General features: G+C 35.6%; 1 protein-coding gene across 2 annotated transcripts; it reads left to right on the forward strand.

Annotated features, from left to right (window-relative positions):
* Window positions 1–1,247: 1,247 nt before the first annotated feature.
* Window positions 1,248–13,656, forward strand: LOC133867312 (uncharacterized). 2 transcript variants are annotated; one of them, XM_062304036.1, is made up of 16 exons: window positions 1,249–1,438; window positions 1,932–1,991; window positions 2,478–2,595; window positions 2,783–2,855; window positions 3,383–3,428; window positions 6,327–6,437; window positions 7,327–7,414; window positions 8,355–8,451; window positions 9,357–9,417; window positions 9,519–9,643; window positions 10,362–10,479; window positions 11,988–12,111; window positions 12,306–12,413; window positions 12,519–12,593; window positions 13,270–13,348; window positions 13,471–13,656. In XM_062304036.1, the coding sequence occupies exons 1-15, from the start codon at window positions 1,346–1,348 to the stop codon at window positions 13,311–13,313; spliced, it is 1,341 nt and encodes a 446-aa protein (XP_062160020.1). In that variant the 5' UTR covers window positions 1,249–1,345; the 3' UTR covers window positions 13,314–13,348; window positions 13,471–13,656. The 2 variants fall into 2 exon arrangements, 1 of the variants encoding a protein (XP_062160020.1); XR_009900032.1 differs by having other exon boundaries at window positions 1,248–1,438; window positions 12,306–12,409; window positions 13,270–13,656.
* Window positions 13,657–16,480: the final 2,824 nt, after the last annotated feature.

The following is a 16,480-nucleotide window of genomic DNA, read 5'->3' on the forward strand; positions in this document are numbered from 1 at the left end:
TCAAAACATTTTTCAACCTTAAGCTTTGTTTGGTTTGCGAAATGAGTATTCCATTAAAGAAAAAAAAAAAGAGAAAAGATTATCATTGGGAATGAAATAGAGTATAATGAAATAGTTATTCATACTCCTTAATTTGATGATAGCACATATGCTTTAATTGAAATCAAATCAAAATTACTAAAAGAAAACTCAAATTATTATTAAAAAGAAGAAGAAGTGAAACTAGTGGGTAACCAACTACATTGGAGTGGTCGCCCACCCCCAAATGCATCGGGGGTGGTATGTAACGCCTCAGGGGGTCTATCACGAGGTGTTTTGAGGGTAATGCGACTACCTTTGGCCCCATTTGTGGCTGATCGGGCAGCCACAATTTTCACGTAGCTAGGTTTCTATTTAAAAAAAAATGAGAAAAAAATGAGTGGTTCTTTTTTAGAAAATGTAATATATTCTTCTCATTTTATAGATGATTGATATTTCTTTTCGTAAGAAAATATTTATTCAAATAAGAATAATTATTCAAATAAATAGACTCCTACCAAAATTAAAGAATGATTTTTCTATAAAAATAATCATTCAATTTCGTAAGACAATTTCGCGAAATAAACAAAGCCTAGGTTTGGAAATACCCCTTCGACTGTTGGTTTCTCCCAAACAAAATTCTTGCTGGATTATGCCAGGATTTTGCACAAAGATTCAGACTATTGGCCAGTTTTGGTAGTCTGTACATGGAATCAGGTTTTGTTGCAGTCATCCAAGTCCTTTTTGATCGTTGTTGTAGTTGCCGGCCCTGGATCATTCAGAACTCAAAGGTAACTACTCCAATAATTCATTCCCTGTCAAACGAGGGTGACGAAAATCACCCGTCACCGTTTGGTAGTTGAGTCACCTTTCAAAGCTCTCGGGAGTGGTATTGGTTGGTCATTTGGAGGTGCCTGATCTATTGCCATTGGTCACTCACATTTTTGGTCAAAGGGGTAGCTTGAGCTACCAATTTTTTTTATTTTTTTTTTATAAAATTATTTTTTAAAAAATATTAATATATTTTAGTTTTTAAATTTTTAATAAGAAATATGACAACATGTCAGTTTCTTATTTATTTGACGTGTATTTTTATTAATTTTATGAACGAAAATTAGATGAAACGATTAATTATTTTTTAGCCATACTATACAAATTGAAACTGAGATGAACAAAAATAAAGTCGTACTAAAAAAGTAATTAATCATATTATTAAACGCAGAGAATCAAGCACGGGCCTCTCCAAATAGTGCTCTTAAAAATGTCATAGCGAAACGTCTTTAGCTTTTCCAACCCAAACAGTCGCAACTCGCATCGCAAATTAACCATGTCGAAGGAAGGGAGCGATCCTCACCTGCCTGATACAGACGGCGTCCCCAGCCTGCAATCCCTCGTAGACTCTCTCCAGCGCAGAATCAAGGTACTCTCTCTCTGTCTCTCTCTGTATGTACCTCCCATTTGGCTCCGTTTGGTTGCCGAGAAACCGGAGCAGAAAATAAGTTGGAAAAAACAGAACCAACCGAGTCTTTTAGACTTGCTACTACTCTTTCGCAGGCGCTGTTGGGCTATTGTTTTGGAACTGCTTTTCTTGCTTCTTAGATTTAGAATTTAATAAATCATATAAAAATGGTTACAATGCCTTTCTTTGTTTGCATGGCGACCAAGCAGAGCCTCATGCCATAGTTGCTTGCTCGTTAAAAATTGTAGAAAAATGAATTGTACTAGAAGCCTTGAAATTTTATCTGGAGCTCAGTGAAACATGAGCCTCCACTCAAAATTTTGAGATTTTCATCCTTGAGACCTAAAGCCTTGAAATTATTTTGTTTCCTCAGTAACATGAGCAACCAAACAAAAATGCCTTGAATTTTTTGCTTTATATGGTTCTAGTTACCAGTTTGGAACTCTTAAACCAGGAGCTAGAGGCAGAGAATGCAAAGCTGTCATCTCGACTTTCAAGATGTCGTTGTCATGAGGTTCGCAACTCTTAACCTTTTTTTTTTTTTTTTTGACTAAAATATACTTTTGGTCCCTAAAATTTGAATTTCGCACCTGAAATTTAACAATTTAGAAACGAGCAATGTGAACTTTCCGTCCACCTGTTATGAGAGGAATTGCAAGCCATTTGAGCTTTAATGTGCTAAATCAGCACTCCATTTACTACTCATGCAATTTCTGTCATGGCTGATGGTATGACGGGTGGGATATAGAAATGTTTTAAGTTTCAAGTGCGAAATTCGTGCGAAATGTCTTTTCTTTCTCTTCTTATTATATTGTCTTATTTTTTTGGTAATAGTAATGTTGCTTTTGATGTCAAGTGAAAACTACAATTAAGTTTCCAGCTGAGCGAGAAGTACAAAAGGAGGAAGGAAAACAAACCTGATTTTTCTTATGCCATTTTTATGTTTAGCGCATTTGAAGGTAAGCATCTGTGGTGGAATTAATATATATTTATGTTGCAGATAGAGGAAGCATGTGACAGGGCTGTCATAGATCGTGATAGTCCTGTTGAGGAAAGGAGGGAATCAAAAACAGGTGGTAGTAGGACCGCAAAGAAGAATGTAGCAGAGAAAATTCCAGGTTTTGTTTCTTGCTCTATACTGATCCATTGATTTTCCCAAATATTGTTTGTATGAATCATTAAAAGCTGTGACTTATATTTTTTAAACCAGCACTAACATATGATTGCAAGAGATATTTTTTTAAACTAGCACTTATATTTGTTCGTGATAGTCTTTTTAAACTTACGTGTTTACCTCTGGTACAGGGTATAACACAAGGACCATGAATCACCATTGCAAGAGATTTGTTGCTCTAAAAATCATGTATTTCGGGCAAAGGTACACTGTGTAGCTATAATATTCAGTTTAACAAATTTGGGATATCTTTTCCCTTGACATATATATATGACATACTTTATAAAAGAGAAGTGAAAAAATGAAAATTTTATTAACAACTACTGGATCCTCGTTAATACTGTACAAACATTTTGTCAAACTTCACATCAGCATGCCCTGTAATTGGCCAACATTAGAGATAAGAGATGTTCAGCATAGGGCTGACTTTGTTTGTTTGATTTTTTTTGGAAACCATGCAGTAATCTTTTATGAATAGTTTCTGCTGTAAGTCAACTAATAATAATTTAAAAATTATGTTTTTGAAACACCATTCCATATCGTTAGTCCTTTAGTGTCTAAAACTTGCAGGCTGTGTAAAGTTGAGAATTTTGGTTTTAACTAAACCATGTTCCTCTTTTGAGCAGTGTCTTATTCTTGGTATTTTTCATCATTATCATAATTAATAGGTTACAAGAACTCACACACTCTTCATCATGACAGTTGAATACGACTTATTTGCTGCAATACAGGTTCTATGGTTTTGCTTCAGAGGCACAAATGGATCCTACCATTGAGGTACAGTTCTTCTTCCTTTTTTTTTTTTTCTTCCTCCTCTCGAGTTATGAACTAGAAAGGCACAAAAGATGCAATTGAATGCATAATATTAATTCTAAATATTGATGAACAGAATCTTCTGTTTGATCTATCATAAAGAAGGATTTGATTTGTAATCCAAGGGTCTTCTTATATAGCCCGATTGACTAGTATTAAGTGATGACGACACTAGGGGAAGGGTTCAAATCCCCATAGTGACCGAAAAATTGCACTAAAGTTTTACTTACATAGAAAAAAAAACATTGAGTATTGCTTTACGTAGTGGTCCATAAAATGTTGTTCATCTGCCACTCAACACAAAATACTGTCTTTAGTATAAACAGTGGTGGAAAAAAGTCTCATTTTTCCCACAAAATACTGTGGTTGATTGGTGTTGTATGTATAAGATGAGTGGAGAGTCAGTAGATCATCTTCTTCTTTACTGCGAGGTTGCTAGTGCCTTATGGAATGCTATTTTCAGTCATGTTGTGCTAACTCGGGTTATGCCTGGATAAGTGGTAGACCTTTTCGCTTGTTGAAAAAGGTTAAATAGTAGTCCTCAAAGTGCAGTAGTGTGGAAGATGGTGCCGTCCTGCCTTTTGTGGTGTCTTTGGAGGGAAATAAATAAAAGAAGTTTTGAAGACCGCGAGAGGATGGTAGTGGAATTAAAGTATTTCTTCTTCAATACTCTTTACCGCTGGATAGTTGCTTTAGACTATCCTGCTTTGCTTGGTTTTCATTATTTTCTTGCTCTCTTTTCTCCTCCTAGTTAGGTGTTTTTCATCTATACTTCATGTGTACTTGGGTGGCACCTTTTGCGCTTTTTAATTGTATATCGATTACTTATGAAAACAAAAAAAGAAGAAGCCGTCTTTAATATTTGCAGATACCTGTTATGTCATGATTGAGCAACATATGAGTTGAATAAAGGTTTTAAATGATCATCTACGGCGCATAACCATACAATTGGTTGGGTTTAGATCCACTGAATAAATAAGGTGCTAAAAAGAGCAGATGTATGGGTTTGTATTGATAGCAGTTGAAATTTGAATTCTGGTCTGTCTTCCTTCACTGTGAGGTCTTGATGCTTGTTCCACTTTCCTTAGTCTTGCTTGCAGCTGAGGTAGCTAAGTGAAAGGCAAAAACTTGTTTGGTCTGTAACTTGGTAGCTGCAGTTCTAGTTCAACCTTAAAATCAGAACTCTCAATGAACTTTTTAGCATGCATTCTAGAGTTGATGTTGCAACAACATGACTTTGCCTGTTAAAATATACAGTTAGCTTATTACTTAGTAATTTAAAAGATTTAGGTCTAAAGCATTTTTTTGTTTGTGGTATTACCATATTCAAAGGGGTTTCTGCAAGTGTTTTGCTGTAGCTTTTAAAAGAGACAACCCTATCCAGAGTCTTCTCTTTCTGTAGATGTTGCTTTTCTACTTGCTATGCTTGAGCCTTACGTTATGTATGATTCATCCTAGAGGAAAGAAGAGAAACTTGTAAATTCTCTCCCTTTTTTTTTTTTTTTTTTCTCTCCCAGTGTTCAGTTTGTCATTGTTTTCCTCTCAGGTCTACCAAAGTGTCCTTTCCAAAATAGGTGCATTTTTTAAAGAAAGAAAGGCGTAAGAAAGAAAAGATACTAAATTGTATTTTTTTCTGTTTGCTTTCTCTCCACTTTCTGTTTATAACTAAAAAAAATATAAAGTGATAGTTTTCACTCTAATCTTCACGTTATTTTCACTTCTAGATTGTGAATTAAATAAGTGTAAGTAAGGCTAAGCATGCATATATGAATCCCACTGAGATAGCCCACTTGGTAATATCACCTAATATGAGCTAAGCTACATGCAAAACCACTGTGACCATCTCTTATACATGCTCAAGTCTGCTTGTTGCCCAAAACACAAAAAATATGATGGGGAATGGCACTGTTTGTCCTGTTCTGGCACGTCAAATGCCAGTTCTCAGGGAAGATATACAGTGAACATTCCTCTTTTCTACACTTTTTTATAAGTAAAGGAAATTCATCAGACGCGCAATGGGCACAACCCAAGTACAAAGGAATTAGTACAAGAGAAAACACCCAACAAATCAAGAACAAGAAAAAAGAGAACAAAAGCCTGCATAGTTGGAGACATGGGATAAAGCGGTAGCAAAGCTCCACTCAAATAAGGTTTTGAGAAGACAAGTTCGTAGATCCGCGCTTGTTCTCTCTTGACCACTGAAGCTTCAAGCGTTCGTTTCTCCCCAAATGCACTAGAACAAGAAGGAAAGAATTGCATTCCAAACAATAATGTTGTCATTCTGGCCGACCCCCCTAATCCAACATGCCAAAAGGTCCACCACCCCCGTCTAGGCATAACCCATCTACTCCAAACATCTGAAAAACTATAATCCACGAGTCTCTAGCGACATCACGATGAAGAAAAAGATGATCTGGAGTTTCCCCACTCTTTTTACACATATAATACCTGATCAATCACTATGATGTGACGTTTGCAGAGATTATCCAAAACGAGGATTTTCCCTTTGAAGTTGGCTTCGTTTTTGTAGACAGCTTCCCTTGGAATATTCTCTACACTTTTACATAGAAAAGAAAATTTACTGTTAGATCCATTGTTAGGACACTCTTATATTCTGTTTTATGGTGCTTGTTGTCCTCTTCGTTTTGCTTATCCTTTTTTTCCCCTTGTGGTGTACTTGGTAGACACATGACCAGTATTTAACTTTTTTAGCTCTTTAAAGATGTATTTTTAAGGAAACAAGAAGATGATTCCTTCATACTTGTTACAAGGCTGATATGGGTCTACTTAACACATTTAATTACATAAAAAGATCAGTTAGTATCATGAATAAACTTCTTTCTGTTATGAATTATTCTGCAGTCCGAAATTTTCGATGCTTTTGAGAAAACAAGGCTATTAGTTGGTGACAAGAAGGAGTTACAGTACTCAAGGTGCGGTAGAACAGACAAGGGGGTGTCCTCTGTTGGACAAGTAAGTTGATGCGAAAGACTTTTTTTCTGTTTATTTTGTTGATAGAGTTTGGGACTGCACAAGTTACTACAGCCATTCAAATATTTTGCTTAATAATTTTGATGTTTTGTACTTTCTTGACCTTGACTTTGGCTGATCCTATTGATGACTATTCTGCCACTGTTATTAATTGCTTTGACCTCCTTGTGTGACAAACATACAAAGGAGATGGGGAGGGATGTGCCTGAATGACATCTATTGTCCGTGTGTTCTAAGGAGCTAAATTTTCTTCTTAGAACTTACTTCCATAGTTTGAGTTTTCAAGTAGTTAAATTTGGTTAAATTAATTTTGTAATTGCCACCAAACTATATAGTAGCAGAAATGTTGTTGAAAATCATATCCTTAAACTTTGTAAGATGGCATGGCTCAATATTTTACTTGGTGATGTTCTTATAATATCCCTTAATTTTGTGTGCAATCTTATGAGTACATCAGTGATCTTTGGTACTTGGTCTCAAATTATTTGGAGTTTTGTGGACTATGTGTAGCAACATCCTAGAACTGCTTCATTGTTGGAAGTCTCAATGGTGGGGACATTAGTTATGCCTGCATTTTTAATGTGGAGCATCTAGAGAGAAAGAAATCAGGGCTTCTTTGTGGACTACGAGACCCCTATGCTTTGTTTAAAATCCTCTTTTTTGAGATATCTTTTAGATGGGATGTAATCTATGTTCCTTCTTTCTCCTCTTTGAATATTTTAGATCTTTTAACTTTTTATATTTTTGACATGCTTCGACACCGTTAGTGTGGTTGTCTCTCTTGCATACTCTTCGTGTATAAGGGCTTTGCCTTTTTTTCTTTTCGATTAATTATTGTTCATAAAAATAAGATGGCAACTGCTTCATGCAGGTGATCGCTCTCTTTTTACGATCAAACCTCAAGGGAACTAGTGTGAACAGTGAAAATTCAGGACAAATTGTTTTAGACGATAAATTTGGTGAGCCAAATTATCCTTTTTGTTTACTCAGTTGTAGAATGTTGAGCTTTTTAGCTGTTTATGGAACATGAAGTTTCAGAAACTAACCATGTTGTTTCTGGTGGTGAAATTTTGCCATTTTTTCTTTTGGTCCAAGGAACATAATTTAATCATGTTTTCAACCTTCATTTGGTAGAGGTATGGGTATGGGTATATTTAGGCTCAGAATTTTCCTAAGCCACCAAAAACAGAAAAAAAGGATGCTATAACTACAAATGATTTTTGGACCAAATACTTGGTTCCACGGTTAGGTATAATACTTCTAATGAAATTGTCTTCATTTTTCTTGAAAAAATTATACTCTTCCAATCAGGATCGTGATTGGCAGCATTATTAGCATAGAATTCTGTGAATATTTAATTGTGAAAAGATATTAGATATGTAGTTGGAAAGATGTAAAAGAGTTCTCTTTATAGTAAAGTCCTTATAATGGAGTTTTTGTTAATAATAGCTAAATGTAAATATTTAGATTTATTATCATTAGTAACTAAAATATTTTGTGCCCCCATTGCTTATGATACTCTACAGTTGACAACATTGTATTCCTCACTAGAGGATTATGGCTTACATGGGATGGCAGACATTATTCATATATCTAGTTGGATATGGGTCAGATAAAGCAAGAAATTTGGCGGAAAAGAGTTTTATTTTCCCCCCAGGGGGGAGAGACAAATAAAACAAAAAAGCAAGATAGAGGGAATGTAGCTCAGTAGTTGAGATTGCGAAGCATGGCTTTTGACTTATTTATTATAGTGTGTACCATAATTAAGTTCTTTACTAGCTAGATCACATGCATCTTCTAATATTACATTCAGAATATGTAAATTTATTTATTTCATCTTGACTATAGTATGTCCTTTTTTTCTCTTTTTTTTTTTTTTTTCAAATATGTCTCTCACAGAAGGAGAAATCGATTATGTGAGGGTGCTGAATCGAGCTCTTCCTAATGATATTCGAGTTGTAGGCTGGTGTCCAGTTCCAGTTGGTTTCAGTGCAAGGTTTATCTGACTTTCTAGAAACTTTCCTCAATTTGTCATTTTGAAGTAGTATAATAAATTTCCTAGTTTGTTAAAGGAGTCAGTTCTGTTATATCTCGTTCCCTTTTAAAATTGAACCATAGCAAGAACTGCAAAGATTAAGGGGCTGTATTGGAGGTCGCCCTGGCTGATGAGAATCTATCAGTAAGAGACCATTTTGAGTATGGTGTGTTGAGGGTGAGATTCTCCCCGTAGAGAGCCTATGCCCCAGTGGACATGTGATGCTGATCTGCATGGAAAGCTATGAAATTGGTACAAGATCCAAAAGGATGGGGCATCTCCGCATTGTAACTCACAATTATGGCAACCAACTTAAGACATCAAAATATTGTGGGTCAAGGAGATGCTCTGCAGTGACCTCAGAGATTTGGATTGTGTCTCATCTTTTTACTGGGAGGAATCTGGAGTAGGTCCTATCATTCTTGGTTTAAATTAGCTGCCACCTTGACAATGCTGAGTCTCTCAGGGGATACTGGGTCCCACGGTCAATATGAATTCTTAATTTAGATCCATATAGCAGGAAGTGGATCTCTCGTGTATTGTTGATGTGGTGGACCATAATTTGCTTAATGATGTGAAACCAAGAGCTATATAACTCCTCAAGAATTCATGTTTTGGCAATCTCTTAGTGAAACCCGTCGATTCATTGGTTAACGTAAGATAGAAAGCTAAAGACGTACGCTATTTCTGCGCTTCATTTTATACATAGATTTTCAGTCCTGTTGCAAAAGCATAGCTGTTGATTTGTTTGCAATTTGCCATGGTTTTGCATGGTTAGTGGTTTTTTTTTTTTAGAAAAAAGTTCTTTTCTGGATTCTATTTTGGCCTTATTATGCGTTTGAATAATCTGTTGCTTTTCTTTGCAGGTTTAGCTGTTTGAGCAGGGAGTATAAATACTTCTTTTGGAGGGAAAACCTGAATCTCTTGGTATGCATATATATATGCCGTTTAGGTTTGCAACATGTTGTGAACCCATCTTGGTGCTGCTCATATAACTGAGAAACTTTCTTTGGTTCATGTTTGACCAGGCTATGGAGAGTGCTTGTAAGAAATTCATTGGGGAACATGACTTCAGAAATTTTTGTAAAATGGATGCAGTAAATGTGCACAACTACAGGCGGCGTATCACGTTGTTCGAAATTTTTCCTTCTATGTAAGGTTGACATTGGTAGACAAATCTTCCAACCCATTTCTTATTTAGCAAAATTAGTTGAGTCACTTTTTCTTTCCCTGATAATGAAATCGAGTTCTATTATGATGGCCATACAATCACGCTTGTAAGCCGGACTGATATTGTTAACACACTAGTAGTAGGGGTGACGTAGGACAATTTTTGTATTATTTGGTTTATATCTGTCTCACATACTAATAGGTGGTGGTTACAGTTTTAAAGAAAACTAATTTCTGGAAAATTCCAGGCAAGGCAGACATTTGTTTTCCCTTCTATTTGACTTTAGAGTTCATTTGGCTCACAGCAAAGTACATATTTTTTTTTCTTAGATGCAACATTGGTACCTGTCAAAGTTAGGTGAACCTATTTTTAAAATATCATTGCAGATTTACGGTGAACATAATATGCATACATACATCTGTATACTGTGTATACACACACAGACACATACCTATATATATGTGTTCGGATTTTTTTGACTTGTATTCTAGGGCATTTTGATGCAACTCTTGCTGAATTGCTGCTAGCTCCCAAGAAACTGCTTTCTAAAAAATTTCTTCTAATATGTTCTATAACTTCTTTTTATCTCATTGTTTGGTTATCTAATCACATGAACTTTACAAGACGCACAAATCTGTCTACTGATTTTTTTTTCTTTAATGTCTGGGCATTGCTTGTAAAATTTTCTGATTCTCCACAGGTATGATGGCAATCAACTTTGGGAATTTAAAATTAAAGGTAGTGCTTTTCTGTGGCACCAAGTCCGTTGCATGGTTGCTGTATTGTTAATGATCGGCCAAGGTCTTGAATCTCCTGATGTATGTAACATATTTCCCACTGATTTATTTGTTTCTTAAGCTTGTTAATTAGCCCTTTTAAGCTATAGGAAAAAAAAAATCAACATATGATTTATTAATTACTTTCTTCTTATGTCTAAGACCTTTACCGTCCGCATTTTCATAAATCTGAAATGCAGCCAAATGTACCAGGAGGATGGCCAACAATAATTGGCCAATGCACATGATGCTTATCTTCCAAGGTGTGTGCGCACACACCTAAATTTTTCAATGAGCTGTATCTATCTCACTGTAAAAATTCTCTCGATGAGTTTATCCATCATTATATTCAATTCAATTAAGTCTAAGTTCCAACAAACTGGGTCGGCTACACGAGGCTTTTTAAGTCATTCTATCTTATTTTGTGTCATATTGTCATGTCACCGATTACCTTTCTAAGAATGTCTTTCCTTATAACTTCTATCCACGTCTTTTTATGCTTTGTTTTTGTCACTTTATATGGTTTCTTTGCTCCTTTCACATCAATATATAATCACTCTTTAATATTGGTGCATTTGTAAGTTTCTATTGTACATATTGAAACTATCTCAAACGACTCGACATCATGTTATCCTCAATTGGTGCCAACTCTACATTCTCATGGACAAGTTCATTCCTTATTAAATCTTTCCTAGTGTTGCTACACATCCATCCTAAGATCCTCATCGCTAACATGCTCATTTTATGGACATGTTTTTTAATTGCCCTGCATTATGATCATAAAGCATAGCTGTTCTCACTGTGATTCTATAAATCTGCCTTCTAGCTTTACTAGTATCCTACAATCACACAAGACCTCTAATACACCTCCTAGCTTCATCCGCCTTATCTAGTTCTATTGGAAACACCATCCTCAATCTCCCAATCTTTATGCATAACTGAGCCAAGATGCCTAAAATGATCACTGTTTTGTATCTCTAGATCATCTGTCTTACCATTGCTTCATTTCTATTCTTAGTTGTATTTAATTTGAGTTCCATATACTCAGTCTTAGTCCATCTTAACTTAAAGCAGACGGCCTAGGTTTGAGTCCCCTTGCCTGTAAGCTCGTGTCTTTTCTTCCTCTTTACTTATCAAAAAAGAACTTAGGTTCTAAAGCGATCTCCATTAGGACAGGACACTACCTGGATGTTGTTCTATATTTACTGGTTATAGACATGAATAAACTATCCTTATAAAGAACCCACTTTGACTGTTAGATACTCAAGTTGATAACATTATTTTTTGCTGTTCGTTTCATATGGTCTAGATTGCATGTGTAGTCATGTAGAACCATTAGAGAAATTCATGAGTTAAAAGTCATAAGAGATGCAAAAGCACTTGCCAAGGATAAGACCCAGATTCTTGCTCATGAGCCCATCTGCAGCACTTTTGAAATAAGTCTCGATGAACAAAGATGCATAGATTTTCACCTTTTGGAAGGTGTCGCTGCATCCATCTTTTTGTTTCACTATCAGAAAGAAGCTTAGTTTAAATGGTTGCATTTGTAGGTGATAGACAAATTACTGGATACTTACAGGACACCAAGGAAACCTCAGTACTGCATGGCTCCAGAGCTTCCTTTGGTTCTTCATTCTTGTGAATTTGAAGGTCCAAAGTTTATTTGTTCCACAGGTACTTATAGCATAGAGAGTATAAATGTTGATTGTGCACAACAAACTTGATTCATCTTAGAAAACTCATGAATGGAGCATATCTTGACCAGCATGCGCTTTCGTCAAATCTCTTTTTGTACTCTTTTATGATTATCATATGCTTCCCTTGATGTGTTAATTAGTTCATAATGTTTGAATTGCTTATATCTCTAGATGCCGGACAAGCTCTGCGTGTACACTTGGTGAATCAATGCCGCAATTACCAGCTCCCAGCTGCAATATTTCATGAAGCTCTGCTAAGCTGTTTGCCCATATCAGTTGGTGCTGAAAGCAATATTATTTTGTTACATTACCCCCAAGCAATGTTACCTTTTAGCTGTTTATTTATGTAGCTCTGTATTGCTGAGTCTGCCTTTGTGTTTTCAGATCAGAGCTCATTAAAAAATGGAAAAACCAAGAAAAAAGCTCCCCATGTTCCACTCATGTCTCGGCCAACTGAGCGTAAGTTATACTGTACCTTAACCATTTACACAGTTTTTGGCTTAGAAGCATTCATTTTGATATGATTGAATGGTCAATGTCTTGTTTGTTATTAAAGACGTCACTTTCTTTAAATGGTTAGATATGAAGGAATGCATTTTTAATAGGAAAAAGAAACAAGCTTTAGTTTGATTGTGCACTCTCTGCCCTGCTTCTTGATAACATAATTTGTTAATAGACCATGGTTGAAACTTGCTTTGAGAGAGTGCCCTAGACTTCTAGCGAGCAAGAACAACCTCATATCATTTACTTTTCTTCATTTCTATGGAAACTTTACCTCTTTGGCTTAACTTGATGATGCCATGCTATTTGGGAAGCAGCATGTTGAGATACATGATTCTGCTTTGCAACTGAGGCAGTTGCAGTTAATTCATAACTGTCCTAAAGGGATATAATCCAGCTCTAGCTTTATCAGTTCCTTAAAATTATTGGTCATTTGTTATTGTGCATTTTTCAATTGGTAGTTAAGTGCTTACTAAGTGGTTTTATCACCCATGCTCTTTTGAGATATTCGACAAGCGTGTAAAAGCCGGCATATATTACTTCCATAATTTCTTCAACATTAATCGTCTGATATTTTAATTGCCACACGGGAAGGTTTCCCCCTAACGTATAATATTGCTTGAATTGGTTGCAGCATCATACGAAGAGCGACGTATGAAATTGAACTCCAAAACGTAGGGTTTATCAAAATCCTCTCGGAGAGTATAGGAAATGTAAGAAATTGATTCTTCTTTGCAACTTTTGTTGCTTTTGTGGTATTTAAATCAACCACATTTTATTGCAAAATAATGTTCTTTTTCTAATTGATGTAATTTTTTCATGAAATGAGTTGTAGTTGTTGGCAGCCGCTGTGTTTCAATAGGACAAAATTATTGACATTTCGAGGTTTATTTTTCCTCTTATATGGACGCCTGCAATTTGTTCTCATGTGTTTGAGCCATTGTAATTATCCGTGAGTTTTCCCCTTGTAGTGTGTAGGGATTTATCCATTTATCGTAGGAGAAAATATCTTTAATGGTTCTTCCTTTCTCTTGTATCACTCTTGGCGATTACATTGATTTATGATTTTTTTTTTCTTCTTCTTTTTATAAGTAAAAGAAGTTTATGAAAAGTGAAAGAGGTGCGACCCAAATACACAGAAGGTAAAAAAAACAAGAACAAATTCCATTGAAAAGGAAGGGATTACATTCTAAACAATATTGATATTATTTTGACCGGCCCTTCTTTTTCAACACGTTAGAAGATTCACCACCGGCTTAGGCATAACTTATTCTGCTCCTAACATATGATATACCATATTTCATGAATGATGAATCTCTCACGACATCACAATGAAGAATGAGATTATCCAAAGTTTTTCACTCTTTTCATACTTACAACACTAATCTATCATTACAATGTGACGTTTGTAGAGATTGTCCAAAGTAAGAATTTTTCTTAATCTTTGGGATCTTGTCTAAGTGAGAAAAGCCGCATCAAATGAGTCTTACATTCTGTTTGACATTGTGTTGTTTATAGAAGTCAGAAATAGCCTTCATGCCTCCAGAGGCTTCAAAGATGTAATTGGTCTACTCTCTCTCGCTCTCTCTCTCTCTTATATTGCGCATGGGGACTCTGTTGAAGTGCACGTTTCAGGGCTTCAGAGGTCATTCCACAACCTTGGCCAGACCATTTTCTGAATATGAATCAGAATATCGGTCTTCTCTTCTCAACATTAACAGTCATTCCGAAGTTGAAAAATGTTATTAAAATAAATAAAATAAAATAAACTTCTAATTCGCTCATAACCGCTTTAGATTTTTATCTAGACAGCTGTAAACATAGGAGAATGGAAGGACACAGCACAATCATTTTACCAACTCTTTGGGGGGCCACGTGTGGGGTCCTGTTAAGCCAAAATTTCAACACGGACAAAAAGCTATTTGCCAACCCTCGATCTGTTCGGCTATGTATTTGTAGCACCTTTTTTTTTTCCCTTTCTTTTTCAATACGAGGGAAGAAGGAAAAATCAAGAAAAATGGGTATAGCAGTCTTAACAAAGATCCTAATATAATTAGCATATTGCAACATAAATCCAAAGACCATTGGAAATGGGCCAAAAGATTGGCTCAGCTCAGTTAAATTTTGGCACATTGGCTATAGGACAGTAGTAAATGGTGGTTTAAAGGGGCAGTCCAAAATAGGAATTGCTTTGTAGCAACACATGTTGTTGCAACATACAAGCTTGAAAAACGCATCAAAGGAGAGAGCACTAGTAGCAGTTGAAGTGGACTACTACAACGATGCTCGATGGGAGAACTACCCGGTAATTACCGGAGACTTTATAGACAAAACAATGGTATCCACCATGGAGATCCAAGAGCAAGGGAATAGAGAAGCCAGAGATTTGCGAAAGGAATCAAAAATAGGGGTGGGGTGGGGTGGGGTGGGGTGGGCCGGGAGGGGGTGCATGCATGCTGTGGTGGCTCGTGTAGTGCATGCGCGTTAGAAGGTCGTGATCAGCAAGTACATTAAGGGCGAGGAGGCGCGTTGGGGTCGGCTTTTAAGTTGTTGACCACAAAAAAAAAAAAAACGGAGAGGAGGAGGAGGAGGGAATAGGCACACAAGGAAAAAATTATGAAAAGAAAAAAGAGAGACAACTCTCTGGTGTAGGTTCAAATCCACTCTTCATTGCCTATTGTGGCTCTGGAAAAGTAGAACCAAAAGGTTATTATAAGGTACCAACTACCAAACATTACAACCCCACCCCTTTATATATGCATACCTCCTGTGCGTATGGGTCAATGGGAGGCAATGAGTATGTGACATGTGACATGTGACATGATCGATGCATCACAACAAATCACTGTCCAATCAAATTCCAACTTGGCATGTAACACAAATCATGACTGTGAGTGTGAGTGTGAGTGTGAGGTGCCTCAACATGCATTAATCATTTTCTCTTCACTTGAACGTTTGAAATTTGGTGAATCCCTTTCGGCCTTGTTTCGTAAGGGAAGGAAATTTGGTAGTGAGAATTGAAAGTGATTAATGTGATATAAAGTAAAAAAAAAAAAAATTATATAGAAAAGTGAAAAAATTTTGTATTATAGTAAAAAAAAATTTATTTAAATAATAATAAAAAATTATTGATGTAATATAAAGTTTGAATGTTTTGAAGTTAATTACTTTTGGGATAAGTGAAGAGGAGAAGAGAAAATTTTATTTCTCTTGCCAAACAAGGCCTTCATGAAGCGATCGAGTAAATTAAGCTTATTTATTATTGTTGTTATAATTTAATCTATTGTATTTTAATAAGTTGTATATTAAAAATGAAAATTAAAAATTTCACCCTATAGACTATAATTATCCTGAATTATGTTAGGTATCCTTGTTAATGGTTTTGAAAAGTGTTTTTTTTTTTTTTTTTTTCCTTTTTTTTGGTTTATTTTATTATTTTTTATATGTGATACAAAGTTGAGGGTTTTTTTTCAAACTGCAACTGGCGGTTATGCAGTTATTAACAGCTAACCGCTTTTTAGTCCCTAATGGGTAGCTCAATCGGCTGTGGATCACGTCTTATGAAGCGGAGATCACTAGTTTGAATCCCATCTCTTTTTTTTTATGTGGACATGTCAAAAAAAAAAAAAAAATTAAGCTAACTGCTTTTTAAGTAACGAGCCTTTTTAGCTCTTTTTGTTTTTTAGCCTTTATTTTAGGCTTTTAGACTTTTCTAGGCATGCTTTAGTATTTTCAAATATTAGAATTTCTGTACTTAAAATAGTACCTATGAACGTTTGGCAGTTCAAATTATCTTTGGCAATAGGTAATAGTATTAGATGTTTTATTGGATCAAGGTTCATATT

This window comes from Alnus glutinosa, chromosome 4, assembly GCF_958979055.1.
Source record: "Alnus glutinosa chromosome 4, dhAlnGlut1.1, whole genome shotgun sequence".
Taxonomy (NCBI): Eukaryota; Viridiplantae; Streptophyta; class Magnoliopsida; order Fagales; family Betulaceae; genus Alnus; species Alnus glutinosa.

Excerpts from the sequence above, each read along its gene's own strand:
- LOC133867312 (XM_062304036.1), top strand. The coding sequence starts at position 1,346 with ATGTCGAAGGAAGGGAGCGATCCTCACCTGCCTGATACAGACGGCGTC. Across the intron at positions 7,415-8,354 it reads TGTTTTAGACGATAAATTTG|AAGGAGAAATCGATTATGTG; the intron begins GTGAGCCAAATT and ends TGTCTCTCACAG. Across the intron at positions 9,418-9,518 it reads GGGAAAACCTGAATCTCTTG|GCTATGGAGAGTGCTTGTAA; the intron begins GTATGCATATAT and ends ATGTTTGACCAG.